Source organism: Typopeltis vanoorti, chromosome 18, assembly GCF_054136105.1.
Source record: "Typopeltis vanoorti isolate ZY-2024b chromosome 18, IOZ_Tvanoo_1.0, whole genome shotgun sequence".
NCBI lineage: Eukaryota > Metazoa > Arthropoda > Arachnida > Uropygi > Thelyphonidae > Typopeltis > Typopeltis vanoorti.
In genome coordinates this window covers 68743827-68757967 of record NC_143566.1, presented here as the reverse complement: position 1 = coordinate 68757967, position 14141 = coordinate 68743827, and the positions used below count along the sequence as shown (strand labels likewise).

At 36.5% G+C, this 14141-nt stretch overlaps 2 protein-coding genes across 4 annotated transcripts in view; one reads left to right on the top strand and one right to left on the bottom strand.

Moving 5' to 3' along the window:
* Trs31 (trafficking protein particle complex subunit 31) overlaps positions 1-14141 on the bottom strand; it is a 331260-nt gene that overhangs the window by 117390 nt on the left and 199729 nt on the right. The window contains exon 1 of one of the 3 annotated variants that reach the window (XM_090408258.1): positions 33-120. The exons of the other annotated variants lie outside the window; for them this stretch is intronic. Coding sequence (XP_090264384.1) covers positions 33-95 — 63 coding nt within the window. The 5' untranslated portion in view covers positions 96-120. Of the gene's footprint in view, positions 1-32; positions 121-14141 lie in introns of those variants that run through there. 3 annotated transcript variants of the gene reach the window in all.
* Positions 2624-14141, top strand: part of LOC150096749 (A disintegrin and metalloproteinase with thrombospondin motifs 6-like) — a 50540-nt gene continuing 39022 nt past the window's right edge. The window contains exons 1-2 of the mRNA XM_090408612.1: positions 2624-2722; positions 8523-8643. Of these exons, the coding sequence (XP_090264738.1) occupies positions 2624-2722; positions 8523-8643 (220 nt within the window). The remainder of the gene's footprint in view (positions 2723-8522; positions 8644-14141) is intronic.

Genomic DNA, 14141 nt, shown 5'->3' with positions numbered 1-14141 from the left:
CATTCACTAACATGACAAAAAATAAAACCTACCTCCGATTTACCCTTACTCAGAGGCTTATCCAAAATTGACACTCGCTGCCGATGAGTAGCCATGTTATTGAACGAATTCGTCACTAGATGGCAGAAGTTAAGTATTGTATACAGCAGACCTCCAAAAACCGAGCGATTCAGTGATTTTCTTTCTTAGTTGTAAAAAAAGAATAAGGGAATTAGGAGATGGCTTGAAGGATAAGAAACATCCGAAAGAGGTATGAGGCACCATTTAAAATATGACAAAACTAAACATGTTTGCAACAATCAATAAGAAAGACAATCAGTTTGGTCCACAAAAATCTCATATCCACTAATTCTTTTATCTGGAAGAAGAAATATGGAACTATACTGCAGGAATTATGAAAGGCACAGAAAATAGCTTGATGCAGTGCTGTAGTAAATGAATGGGAGGGTGAAGACAGGCCATAATTATGCACAGGCGGACGAGGCGCTAGATGCCCTCTCCCGAAAAAGTAGAGCCAATTTAAGGGCTCCAAACATTGAAATGGAGCGCCGGAGCAATCTAGCGCCTCGGGAAAAGTGTAGGTACGGCCCTGGGGGGGGGGGGTGAAACGTTACATGAAGCCTAGAAAGTTTAGGCTAGAAGAGCAACAAGTATAATAAGAAAGACGCTAGCGTGGTAGAAGAAAATAGCAAAACATGCTACAAAAAATACAATGGAGATTTTCTGCTATATGGTCGGTAAGTAAAGGAATGACTGTTTGAAAAATAACTCTGTTGGTTGGAGATGGTCTAAGCGTGACCAGGGCAGTTGGAGTGAAAGTATTTCTTCTTATTCGCAGTTGGAGTGAAAGTATTTCTTCTTATTCGACACTTCCAGGGAGTCCAAGGACTCACTGTACCATCTCCAACCAACAGAGTTATTTTTCAAACAGTCATTTAATGATTCATTTGTTACGGTTTTTCATAGCGATAAAAATGGCATTTTTCTAAGGGAGCAGGAAGTTGCCTATTCAATTCCTTGACAGTAAATGAAGTGTGTGTGTGGACACTTAGAATGTGCTAAGATTTGACATTATCACTGACTTGGTTGTTTAATGAATCTTGAGTACAGAAGGTTGTCCAATGAGTGGAAAGAAGACAAGCTTGCTCCACTGCATAAAGGTAAAAAAAAAAAAAAAAATGTATAGAATTACAGGTCAGTCTACATTTCTGGAGTGGATGTTAAAGTTCTGTATAGGAATAAATTTGTGTAGACGAAATTCTATATAGAGGTCAATACGAGTTTTTAACGGGAGATCTTGTTTCAGCAATGTAATAATAGCATTTTATAATAAGGTGAATGGTGGATAAGAGTGATTAATACCCTATGACATTTCTGTAATTTGCAAAAGTATTTGAGAGACTAAAGTATTTGAAGTATTTGTAAAGTGTCACGTGATAGGTTGGTGTAAGTTACAGCAAATAAGTATGGAGAATTGGTTAGCCCATTAGATAGGGAATAATTGGATCTTTAATAGATATAATAGGGATATACAGGGTGGTTCAAAATTCCACGTACAAACTTTGAGGGGAGATAGAGAACATCAATATCAACCATATTCACATAGGAAAGCATTACCGGAAACGCCACCAGAAAGTGATAGGTGGTGCTGTTCGCCAACGCTCCAGGTGGGCAATTGGGGCTTCTTCATTCAAGCTTTCGCCTCATATGAAGAACGTGCGTCGTTTTACGAACGCTGAGATAGCAGACATGCACCTCATTTACGGTTAGCTGACGGTAATGAACGAGTCACTGTACGAATGTATCGCGAAAGGTACCCAAACAGACGTGTACCGCATCATCAAATGTTTGCGCATTTGCATCTTTGCATCAGAATTTGTGTGACTATGGATCATTCAGGGATCGCAGGCATGACAGTGGGCGGCCACGATCGACGCGAAATCCAGCCATGGAAGAGGAGATGTTGCATGCGATGGAAAATAATCCAGAGACAAGCACACACGTGAAGTTGCCCCTGCTATAGGAGTATCTCGATCCAGTGTATTGCGCGTTTTGCACTCTGATCCTTACATCGATTTCATCTGCAACGGTCCAGTTACTGATGGCCGAAGATTATCCTCGACGTGTGGAATTCACGCAGTAGTTTCTGCAGAAAAGTGCCGTAGACCCGGATTTTCCAACTTGTGTTTTGTTCACGGATGAGGCTTCATTTACCCGCGAAGGGGTTTCAATCACCACTGCTCATATGTGGGCCCCATGAGAACCCACATGCTTTGCGATCACATGCTGCACAACAATGCTTCGCCATTAATGTATGGGCATGTATCGTCGCTGTTTAGTCGGCCCATACCTGTTATCAACCCGACTGGACTCCCAGAAGTTTCGGACCTTTCTGGAAGAAGTTCTGCCGGATTTACTGAACAATGTTCCAATGACTGTGTGTCGGCAGATGTGGTTCCAACACGACGGGGCTGCAGCCCATTTTGGCATTTCTATATTCAGTATTTGGACAGGTCCTTTGAGGCTCGATGGATTGGGCGTGGTGGACCCATCGCATGGACCCCACGCTCACCTGATTTATCGAACATTGATTTCTTTCTGTGGGGGGGATACCCTTAAAGCCATGGTGTATGAAACGCCTGTTGCTTCTGACATGGACCTCGTGGCAAGAATCGCCATCGCTGCTGCTAATATACGGGAAACTCCAGATATTTTCGAAAATGTACGGCAATCAATGCGTCGGTATCAGGCATGCATTACTGCTAATGGTCGTAACTTTGAGCACCTGATGTGAAACCATATTATGTATCCAACTACTATTGAACTGTTCAGTTATGCCTGATAGTTTATTACACTATTTACTGCCTTGTGTTATTTTTGTATCTATGTGTCTCTGTTAGTACCTTCCAGTGACGTTTCCAGTCATGCTTTCCTATGTGAATATGGTTGATTTTGATGTTCTCTACCTCCCATCAAAGTTTGTATGTGGAATTTTGAACCACCCTGTATACAGAGAAGCATATCTCTGAGAAGGAGAATTACCTGTGTGTCCAAAAGGGGGCTATGTTCTGGGATTACTGCGGCATTCCGATCTTTGCAGATATGCAAAGTGAGCAAAACTGTTAAACGAACGAAGCTGATGTGATGGTACGTCAAAACGATTTGAAAAGACTGGTTATTCGGTATATAAATGGGAATGATGATGATTAAACACTAATAAATGTGTTGCATGTATTAGTGTTAAATCAGCATTATAGTACAGGAAGTGAAGAAAGGGGGATTCTTGAGATAATTTCGGATAGAGAATTGAAGTTCAAAGGACTGGTTGGTTGATTAGTTTACTGGAGTAAAGAGCAGTTCAAAGACATCGCAAGTGGTAAAACAAGTAGAAAGAAATACTGCTATAATAAGAACACTGACAAGTAAACATAAGGAAGCAGTCATTCCATTGTGCATTTATTAGACGATATTTAAACCACTGTAGGATTACTGGAGTTACTGTACATCTAGTTAGTGAAATATCAGGTTGAGGGAACTAAAGCTGAAGAGTTGATAAACAGGTGGAGAAGAGTGATATAACTATAGGAATAACTTTTGGGGTTACGCAGTGGTTGGTGAGTGGAATGCATTGATGAGGTAGAAAGTGAATAGGCAATTTAAGATAAGATAAATTTACACTTTTACGTCGCATAATGAATTTTTAACTCCAGGTGGTGTAAATAATAATAATTAAAAAAGAAATCAGTTAATGCCTTTTTATTCTGGTATAAGAAGTAGGCGAGGCCGTTTTAGCTCTATCTAACTTTTGGAGACTGAGTGGGCAGTTCAATCTCCATTGGTACCCAATCAGAAATTAGTTTGCTCAAAGCTATCACTAATTAAGTGGCACGCAGTGAAGAGAGATGGCTGAACAAGTGGTACCATCTCGTAGTCCCTAACACAATATATTTAATGTCTGAAATAATGTGAATTCTACGGTCGATTTTCTTGAGTTTATTTACGGGACGAAAAACCCAAGTTTCCGGGAGAAAAAACACGCTGGCACGGGCAAGAGGGTTTTTTCTTCTCGTAAATTCAAATAATAATAATAATAATAATAATAGATTTTCTATGCATGACATCACTGCTAGTCTAAATGTGTTTGAAGCGTCAGAATTAAAATATAAATAAATAAATCCAGCTTTTGAAGAGTTCCATTTGGTGACATTAGTGCAAGAGATGATAATAAATGTGATTTCCATGCTGCTACCATTCAGTGAGCATGATCATGTGGCTTTGGCATGAGAAGTAGCCAGCGCTGAAGAAGAGGGAGGAAAAGTCAGACTACAGTAGAAGGTTAATTATGAGAAACGTACGCAGCCGCTTGGAAACATACGCTGGCATGAGAATTGATCAGCAAGAAGGTTGTCATTGTCTGGAAGTTGATAACGGTTGACTTTCATAACATAACATTCTGAAAGTCGAGAGGATAAATAGGAACAGAATAAACAGTAGTTTAGTGACGATATTAAGCAGAAACTAACGAAGAAAAAAACATTATAGAGAGGTATAAACAAGGCGGTAAGTACACTGCTTGAAAAGAAGTCAACGGGCACCACAGCAGGAAGAACAAACAGCATGGCGTCCACCTTCATAAGATGTAGGACTTTTCGCTGTGATGACTGCCTAATTTTCCACAAGCGTACGATAGCAATCAATTGGAATTTTAGAGCATTCTTCCTGTAGGCATGTAATTAGGTCCTAGAGTGTTGTGAGGTAAATGTCCCTTGCTCTCACCCAACATTCCAGTGCATCCCACAGATGTTCAATAGGATTGAGATTGGAGCTATGTGGAGGTCAGTCAAGTGTGTGTGACGTTCATGTCCACAAACCACCAGTTACAGCAGCAGCTTTATGAGACGGTGCTTGCTGAAAGAGACAATGGTCAATTAAAATAGCCTCAGTAACTCAGTCGGTTTTGACCATGCCCTTTGGTTGGAAACACCTGTGTTCGCATCCCGTATAGGACGCCAAGAATCTTTATCACTGCCTTTCAAATGAAGGTGAGTTAGCCAGTCTCATACGGAAGTTTGGTTCTCCCAGATACTCGGGTTTTTAGTCCCCGAGAACACATACAATTAACAGATAAGAATACATTACAACCAACAGCTTTATATTGGTTTCACAATACGGTTTCTGTATGGGGCCGCACGATGTATCATCATACGACAATTCATTCACGAAGAACAGATAATTAGTTCTCACCGTAGCCTTTAGATTGGGGACATCCATGTTCTCAATCTAAAGGCTGTTGGTTCGAATTTCAATGTGGTATGAATGTTTTTTAATGTCTTTAGGTAGCATATGATTCATATCGCTTGCCTTTTAGACCTAAATTGGCTTGAACGGCTATCATGCCTGATCTTTGCAGCAGAGTTCTCAGATTACCGAACTACTGACCCACTCCACGTTCTGATGTGAAACTCAAAGATCTTCTGTGGATAATTCTATATTGCCAAAAGTAATGGAACACTTCAGCAGAAAAGCAAGCACATGATTCTAAAGAACACAAAAATATACGACAACCAAATAACAAAAGTTCAGCTCGGCGACGGTTGCATCTGTAAATGTGATTAAACTGTAAAAACTTGACCGTGAACTACTTGGAAACGAATACTTTGAAACGATTATAATATGTGTTATCAGATGAACGAATGAAGATAAAGTAGAAGCCTGATACAATTCAGTCCTATGAGCTGTAATGCATTGTTCAATCGTGGAACATAATGGTAGATGTGTAGTGTGCTGTGGGGAAGGGGGGGGAGTGTTTTTCGTGGCAGGGAATTAGGCTATTATTATTTTTTTTTTATAGAGAGAGTAGTATCGAGAGGTGTACCTCCAGTACTACTCTCTATAAAAGTATTGTGACATTGCAAAATCTAAGAGACATGATATTATCAGTGGATAACAACATGTCTCTTATGGACGGGCCAGCCAAGATTTCTGATCTACACTCAACTGAACACTAGTGAAATTAAGTGACACGAACCGTGAAGAGTCATTTCAGCAGGTCAATATCACAGTTCTTCGTGAAGAATAGAGATTAATTTCACCAAGAAACTTCAAACTGGATGCATCAGAAATTTAAAAAAGTAACATTTCGATCACTGCCTGTATTTCTTGGGGTACTGTAACACTTTTGGCAAAATCATATAAAATTATCGAATGACTTTTCTTTCATCAAAGAGAATAACCAGCATTCTTTTAATCCTTTTTCGAAATCGATATGTGCTGGATAAGAAGTGATATTTCCCAATCCCAACTGATTTATTTATGCATTCTTCGGTCTATTTTGCTAAGTTGCAGGACTTAAAAAATAACATTAACTAAAAATAAAGCCCTGTGGAAGTGACGTTTGTATCCATAACGCTAGACATCCCGAAGAAGAAACCGTTCTCAGTTCGAATTTAGTCTCACACTAGAGGAACTTTTTATAACCCTTTCTTCGACATGTTCCAAGTCATTCTCGGGCACGGGTGAACAGATTTATTTTTTCCTGGAAAATCGGATTGTTGGCCATGTAAACTTAAGAAATTTGACCATAAAACCAACACTATTTTAGTCATTAATATACTGTGTTGTAATATGTACACTTATCATGCCATGTTAGGTTGCAATACTGCAGAATTTTGGATGTGTTTTCTTAGTATACGTCAAGTCTTCTAATATCGGATGAGAGACGTCTGAATTTCACAGCCTACTTGGACATTTTTTTTTCTGATCGTGTGCATTCTTTTATGCTCGTCTTTATCCATCTGGTAATGGTTGATTTCTAGATACATGCCGCCACAAAACATATCATTGGGAATGACTCCAGGAACATGAAAGTGATCACTAGATCTCAACCCTACATCTATGAGATGAGTTTTCACGAAATGTTCGTGCCATCGATCTGTTAATTATAAAGAATCTGAAGCAGCCATGCACAAAGGGATATTCGTGGGCCAGCATACTTATGGTACGCTTTCGAAACCCCTAGTTCATGCTGGAGGAGCTGAAATTGTTTTGAAGGCTAAATGGATATTACACCCTACTAAGAAAATGTATCTAATAAAACGATTACTCAGCGTGACATGTTCAGTTCTAATCAGAAATAATCACATATCAATTAATGAATTCTACTATTAGCAGCCATAGTGAACATACGTTTACCTTCTACAATATTGTTACATTAATAAGCGACCGTCGTTTAGAGTAAATAATTAACATATCGTGCGGAGACACCAGCTAACATATCCGTTAGCTGGTGTCTGGATGGGACTGTCTCCCACTTTACTAGTGGGGAGACTACTTGTCCATTGGTTTCTTGCCTAGTTTTACGGCCTCTCTGCAGGGGCCAACTGCAGTTGTTAGGGATGTGGTAGGGTCGCAGCTGCCCTTTCCACAGAGAGTTGGAAGGACAATCACAAACATCCATGTCTTTGGTGGAATTTGAACCGTATCCTCTTGGCTGAAGATTGGATAAGCTAACCACTCGGCCAACCAGGCCGGCAGGTTGAATGGGTAAAAAATTTATTTCGTTCAGTTATATTTTCATTCAACGATTAACGCACAAAGAGTTAAATTCAGATAAAGCAGGACAGCTTGTGTTGGTAGGAAATTTGAGTTTAAAGAAAGTTTTGCAGAGATAGTATTCTGGAGGGAAAAAAAAAAGTGTTATCCGGCTTAACCGCGATCCTTAAACTTCGCAAACAGTCCTTCAGAATTTCAGCTGTTTCTAAAGCTAGATATTGTCTCGGTAAAAAATACAATATCTGCATAGCATTCATAAGATTCAAAATAAAGTGATTTCGACTTTGAAGACAATTCCTAAACAAGAGATCAACAAGAGCAGTATCTTTAGCTGAAGTGCACTGCGTCCCAAGGCGATTATCTTGAAGGACAGTGGTTAGATAATCCGAGAACCCTGCTCTACACACCAAGCATGGTACCTTTTCAAGCCACTTCAGGTCTCCAATACGCAAGGTAGTGGTATGACAGTGGACAGTTAGAATTATCAATAAAAGTAATTGTGAAATAAGACAGAGGATTTCAAACAGACAGACTTCAGAGATTTTAATGTCGAATTGTTCCCTTAAATCTTTTTTTTTTTTTTGTAAGAAATAAATATGCTTAGGGGTAAAAGTTATATCATAGTAAGTGCTAAAATTCTTATTATGAGTATTCAAGAATTCTCAATGAAATCTTTCCGATATAGATCCAAAACATGAAGTTTGGTTTTAAATAGGTCTCTTTGAAATTATGTTTCTCAGAGTACACGGTCCAGGGCCGCGCCAACCCGAGGGTGAAAAGGGTGCCCCGCACCCAGGCGGCAACATCGATAGGGCGGCAAGAAACAAATATAAAATATTTATTTTATGTAGATAATATCTAATTTGGATTATACAATGAAGTATAATTATTAATAGTAATAATATTCATTTCTTGGTATATCCTACATCGTAAAATTTAACTAATATAATATTAATAACCCTTACTTTTAGATGTCAGACGGAATAAAAAGATTTTCTGAAGCAGAATATAATAAACGAAGAGCACAGAAAGAAGAAAATGTAAAAACATTTACGACTTTTATTGCCAATTATTTTGCATCTACATCTTCATGTAAACACAAATCTTCGGTTGCTCGAAATATTTTGAAGATTCTTCTTCTTCTGCCTACATTTAACTGAAGATTCTATAGCTGCTAAAAAAGGATGCTTAGAAAATTCATCTTTCACTCTTCTGACACTCAACAGCTCGCTCGGTTCACCGGAAGAAACAGGTAACAAAAGTGTGTGTGCAATACAAGTATAACAACCAAAAACTCTCTTATTAATTCTATCCTTGAGCATGATTTTAATGATCCAGGAAAGTGATCTTTAAAAATAACAGATAATCTCTAAATGATTCTAATAGATGTCGGACCAAAACAAATATATGATACTGATTTTCCAAAAGATGAAAAAACAGATGATTTTCAGCAGATTATTACTATAAATGATTAAGTAATAACGACAGAAATTGGTTATTGTATTCTAAATGCAAAAATTCAGTATATTGTTTTCCTTGTAAACTTTTTAACGATAAAATTAATGCGTTCAATGATGCAATTGGTTATTGCGATTGGAAACATTTAGCGAGAACATTAGAGCGCCATGAAAAAATTGAAGCTCATCCAATGTTACAAATCAAGGATCGATTTAAAAAAGTCATTTATAAATAATAATACAACAGATGCGGTAAATAAACAATTAATAAAACTAGAAAAAATCGTTATTGTTGATAGTGATGTTTTCTCCCTGGTGCAGGACACCAGATTGTACAGAGGATTTGAAATTGGAAGTAATCACTATTTAGTCTTGAGCAGGATAAAATTGAATTTCATATTGAAAAGAATAACATGTAAGAAAGTTTTAAAGCGAATAAAAGTTGAGCAGCTCTCAGATGTAAACTGTAGACTAAAATACAGAAAGATTATTGAAAAGAAAATGAAAGAGTTTGAGAACAGGAATCAAACCTTGGAGATTCAGTGGCAAACTCTGAAGAAAACATTGATTGATTCTGCCAGAGAGGCATGTGGTGAGGTTGTCTGCAAGGATAAAAAAATCAGAACTCCCTGGTGGACACAAGAAGTTAAAGAGGCAGTGAAGGAAAAGAAGAAAGCATATCAAAAGTTCCTGCCAAATAAGTCAGCTTTTACTCTTACAGAATACAGAGACAAATGTAAGAAAGCTAAACAGTGTGTAAAACTAGCTAAACAAAAGTCATGGGGGGACTTTGGCAAGAATATAGAAAATAAATATCAAGAAGGTGGCAAAATATTCTGGAGGTTGTTGAAGAAGCTTACGAATGGAGGAAAGAGTGCTGTAAAAGGAGTTAGAGATGATAAAGGTGACATGAAAACAGGAGAAAAAGATATCCTTCAAGTATGGAGTAATTACTTTGAAAAACTGCTAAATGAAACAAGCAGTGATGACAGCACAGTGATAAAAAACACTGACCAGGCATGCAGTCAGGAATACATATCCATACTTGAAGTAGAAAAAGCCATCAAAGGCTTGAAATGTGGAAAGGCAGCAGGAGTAGATGATATTCGACCAGAAATGCTGAAGTATGGTGGTATAAAAGTCTTACAGTGGCTGCACTGCATAGTTCAGAAAGCCTGGACAGAGGGACGAATTCCCGATGATTGGAGTAGAGCTCTCATAGTACCCATATATAAAAAAGGAAATAAAACTGAATGTGAGAATTACAGAGGTATTTCCCTACTAAGTGTTCCTGGCAAGATCTATGCAAGTATACTTGAGAAACGGTTGAGAAGAATTGTGGAAGAAAAGCTTGGTGAAAAACAAGCTGGATTCAGGCCAAATAGAGGCTGTCAGGATCAGATCTTCACTTTACGACAAATAGTCGAGAAAGCATGGGAATATAACAAAAATCTGTATTTAAGTTTTGTCGATTTGGAAACGGCATATGACAAGGTGCCAAGAGAGAAGCTACTCAATACGCTGCAGTTATATGGTGTCAATGGGGCATTATATCAAGCAATACTTAGTCTTTATTTGAGTTGTAAGTCAGCAGTTAGAATTGAAGGAAGTACAGGAAGATGGTTTAATGTTAAATCTGGTGTGAGACAAGGATGTACATTATCCCCTCTGTTATTCATTATCTATATGGATCACATTATGAAGGAAAGTGGTATTAAACATGATATCAAAATTGGAGATGTTAATGTCAGCTCTTTGCTTTATGCGGATGATGTTATACTTCTAAATAAATCCGCTATAAGTCTACAAGATTCTCTGACTAAATTCAATTGCTGTTGTAATAGATATGGTATGAAGGTCAGCCATAAAAAGACAAAGACAATGAAAATAGGCAGAATCATTGAAAATGTCAACTGTGTTGTGAATGGAGAACTTGTGGAACAAGTAAAACATTTCAGCTACTTAGGCACGATTTTTACTGAAGATGGTAAATTAAATATAGAAATAGACAACAGAATCAGCAAAGCTGGTATGGTGGGAAGTCAACTGAATAAATTCATATGGAATAAGAGAGAAAGTAGTCAAAACACTAAATTAGCTGTATACAAGACAATGTTCAAACCAGTTTTAACTTATCGATCTGAGAGCTGGGTCAGAAGTAAAACACTTGACCAAAGACTAGAGACCGCAGATATGAGAGTCCTGAGAAATATTAGAGGCGTGAACAGATGGCATCAATGGCAATATCATATTAAAAATGAGGATATTAGGAAAGAACTTGACATTGTCAGCTTCCAGGAATGCGTTAGCAGAGCTAATCTCAGGTGGTATGGTCACTTAAATAGAATGGGCGAAGAAAGATTAGCAAAACAAGTGTTCTCTGCCAGGTTGGCAGGAAAACGACCCAGAGGAAGACCAAGATATAGGTGGATTGATACGGTACAAAGTGCCTTAGACGATAGAAATATAAGAGCTGATAATGTTGGAATCTTGACAAGGAACAGACTGATTTGGAGGAAAATTGTAGATAGGAAGTTAGTAATGATGTAATTTTTTCATTTAGTACTGTCATATCCTGTACACCCTTGAGGGTACATGGCAGGAATTTGATGATGATGATGATGAGAAAAAATCGTTGGAAATCGGTAATAAAAAGGATTATTTATACAGTTCATTTTTTTAGTAGGACAAAATTTAGCTTTCAGAGGTAGCAGTAATAAACGTTTTGAAGACAGCAACGGTAATTTTTTTTAAATTAATAGAAACTGTAGCAAAATTCGATAATGTAATGGCAGATCATAAGTCGAATACAAACCGCTCATACCATTCGCCAAAATGCCACATTATTTAGGCGAAAAAATTCAAAATGAAATAATTTTAATAATAGGAGAAAAAATAAAATCTAATATTGTTAAAATGCTAAAATTAAATAAATATTACGCTATCATTTTAGACACCACTCCAGACGCATTTCACGAAAATCAATTAAGCATTGTTGTAAGATTTATTTACCTCGATAATGACAACAAGAAAATAGAAATCAGAGAACACTTATCAGGATTTTATTCAATTACTTATTCAACAGGCAAAAGTTTAACAAATTTTTGTTGTAGATTTTTTCGATCAGAAAATATAAATCTTTACGATTTACGTGCTGAAGCATATGATAACGGGGCAAACATGAAAGGCAAAAATCAGGGTCTCCAAAAGAGAATATTATATATGAACCGAGAGCGTTTTACATACCATGTGCCGCACATACGCTTAATCTAGTTGTAAATGATGCTGCAAGTGTTCCGCGTGAAATAACATTTTTTTTTTCATTAATTCAGGAAATATATAATTTTTTTTTTTTTTGAAAATCAGCCTGTTGATTTACAAAAACATGAAGCTATTGAATCGCAGGAACAAAATTTCAAAGTCAATTTTTATTTAGTTATAATTGATATAGCTATTTCAAAACTTGATGAAAGATTTACATTATCGAAAGAACATAATGATGTTTTTGAATTTTTAAATGACATTTATTTATTAAAACCAATGGAGAAAAAAGAAAAATTAAAATATTGTAAAGATTTGGAGATAAAATTGAACAGATGGTAAAGATTATGATATAAACTCCTTAGAATTATGCGAGAAAATAGAAAATATTTTAATCTATCTTAATCCGAATATGAATGCATTTTCGGTACTTGAGTAGATATTTTCGAATGATCTTCTTAGTGTTTTCCCCAATTTGTCAATAGCACTAAGAATTTATTTAACAATACCTGTGACTGTTGCAACTGATTGAAATGTGGCGAAAGATCTTTTTCAAAGCTGAAAATTATAAAAAAAATCATCTCCGCAGTACAATGACACAGGATAGACTCAACAGTTTAAGTCTTATTAGCCTAGAACATCAAATTGCTACTAATTTAGATATGGAGGATATAATAAATGATTTTGCTACAAAAAAATTAACGTCGAGTAAATTTTACATAAAGGCATGTGCAATTAATCTTTGTTTATATTAAGAAATAATTGTTGTTCTTTTTTTGCTTGTTTTTGAAAAAATGTTAAAAATAACTATACGAAACTATGTATTCTTGTGTTTTTAATAAATAAGACATGTAACTTTTGGTTTGCATAAATTGTTATTTTATTTATTGTAGTAAATGCTACAGGCAATTTCTTTTAGTTATTTTTTTACGGGGCGGCAGATAAACGCTTGCATCCAGGCGGCAAATACCCTTGGCGCAACCCCCCCCCCCCTGCATATATATACATATAATATATACATATAACTTAGACAAGATTTCCCAATAATAAAACTTTATCAGTAAATATTGAAAAACAAAAAATGTTGGAAACGTTAAAACTTAAAATATACATTTATATTTCTCTGCACATTATCATCACTTCAACGTTTATGTTTATCAAATTTAATTAGGCAAAGGTAATTTTATTGGAATACCATATTTTATCACGTCATTTATAATGTTATTAATGCCAGTGTTTCAGCAAATAAGTTTGGTCAGTTAAAAATTCTAGTTATCACTGTATGCTAACGATATTTTAAATTTCTCATATTTGAATTAACTCACACAAAAATAATATCCAAATAATATCCGGGAACTCATAAATATTGGTAATGAACGGGCTGTTGTGATTCAAACTATTCATTCGAAAATAATTAATCGATAAGTTTCCTAGTTCTGGCAACTTACAGGAAGATATACGAATATGCAAAACTGGTGCATGAAATTTTGGAATTTGCATTAACATATAAAATACGGAAGTGTCTTAGAGGGTGTGGAAGTAATAATATGTTTTCAAAAAATTATAGCTGTCCTATTACAACATGAATCAAACACCAAGGCAAGCCCAAAAGTCCTGCGGCAAGAATGAAGGCAATAATCCCATTAGTTGTTGGGACAGTGGCATTTATAATTGCGATGCAGTCAGCTATGTTAAAATAATAATTTTTCTTCGATAGCTTTAAGACACGTGAATACAACTGCGCATGCTCCGATGATGAACAAATAACTTGTGCTTTGTTGCCGAAGAAAAAGCAGATAGGCAAATTTGAAAATAATAATCCCTTTTAATGTTGTATTTACATAAGAAATACCCACGAATACATTAATAAAA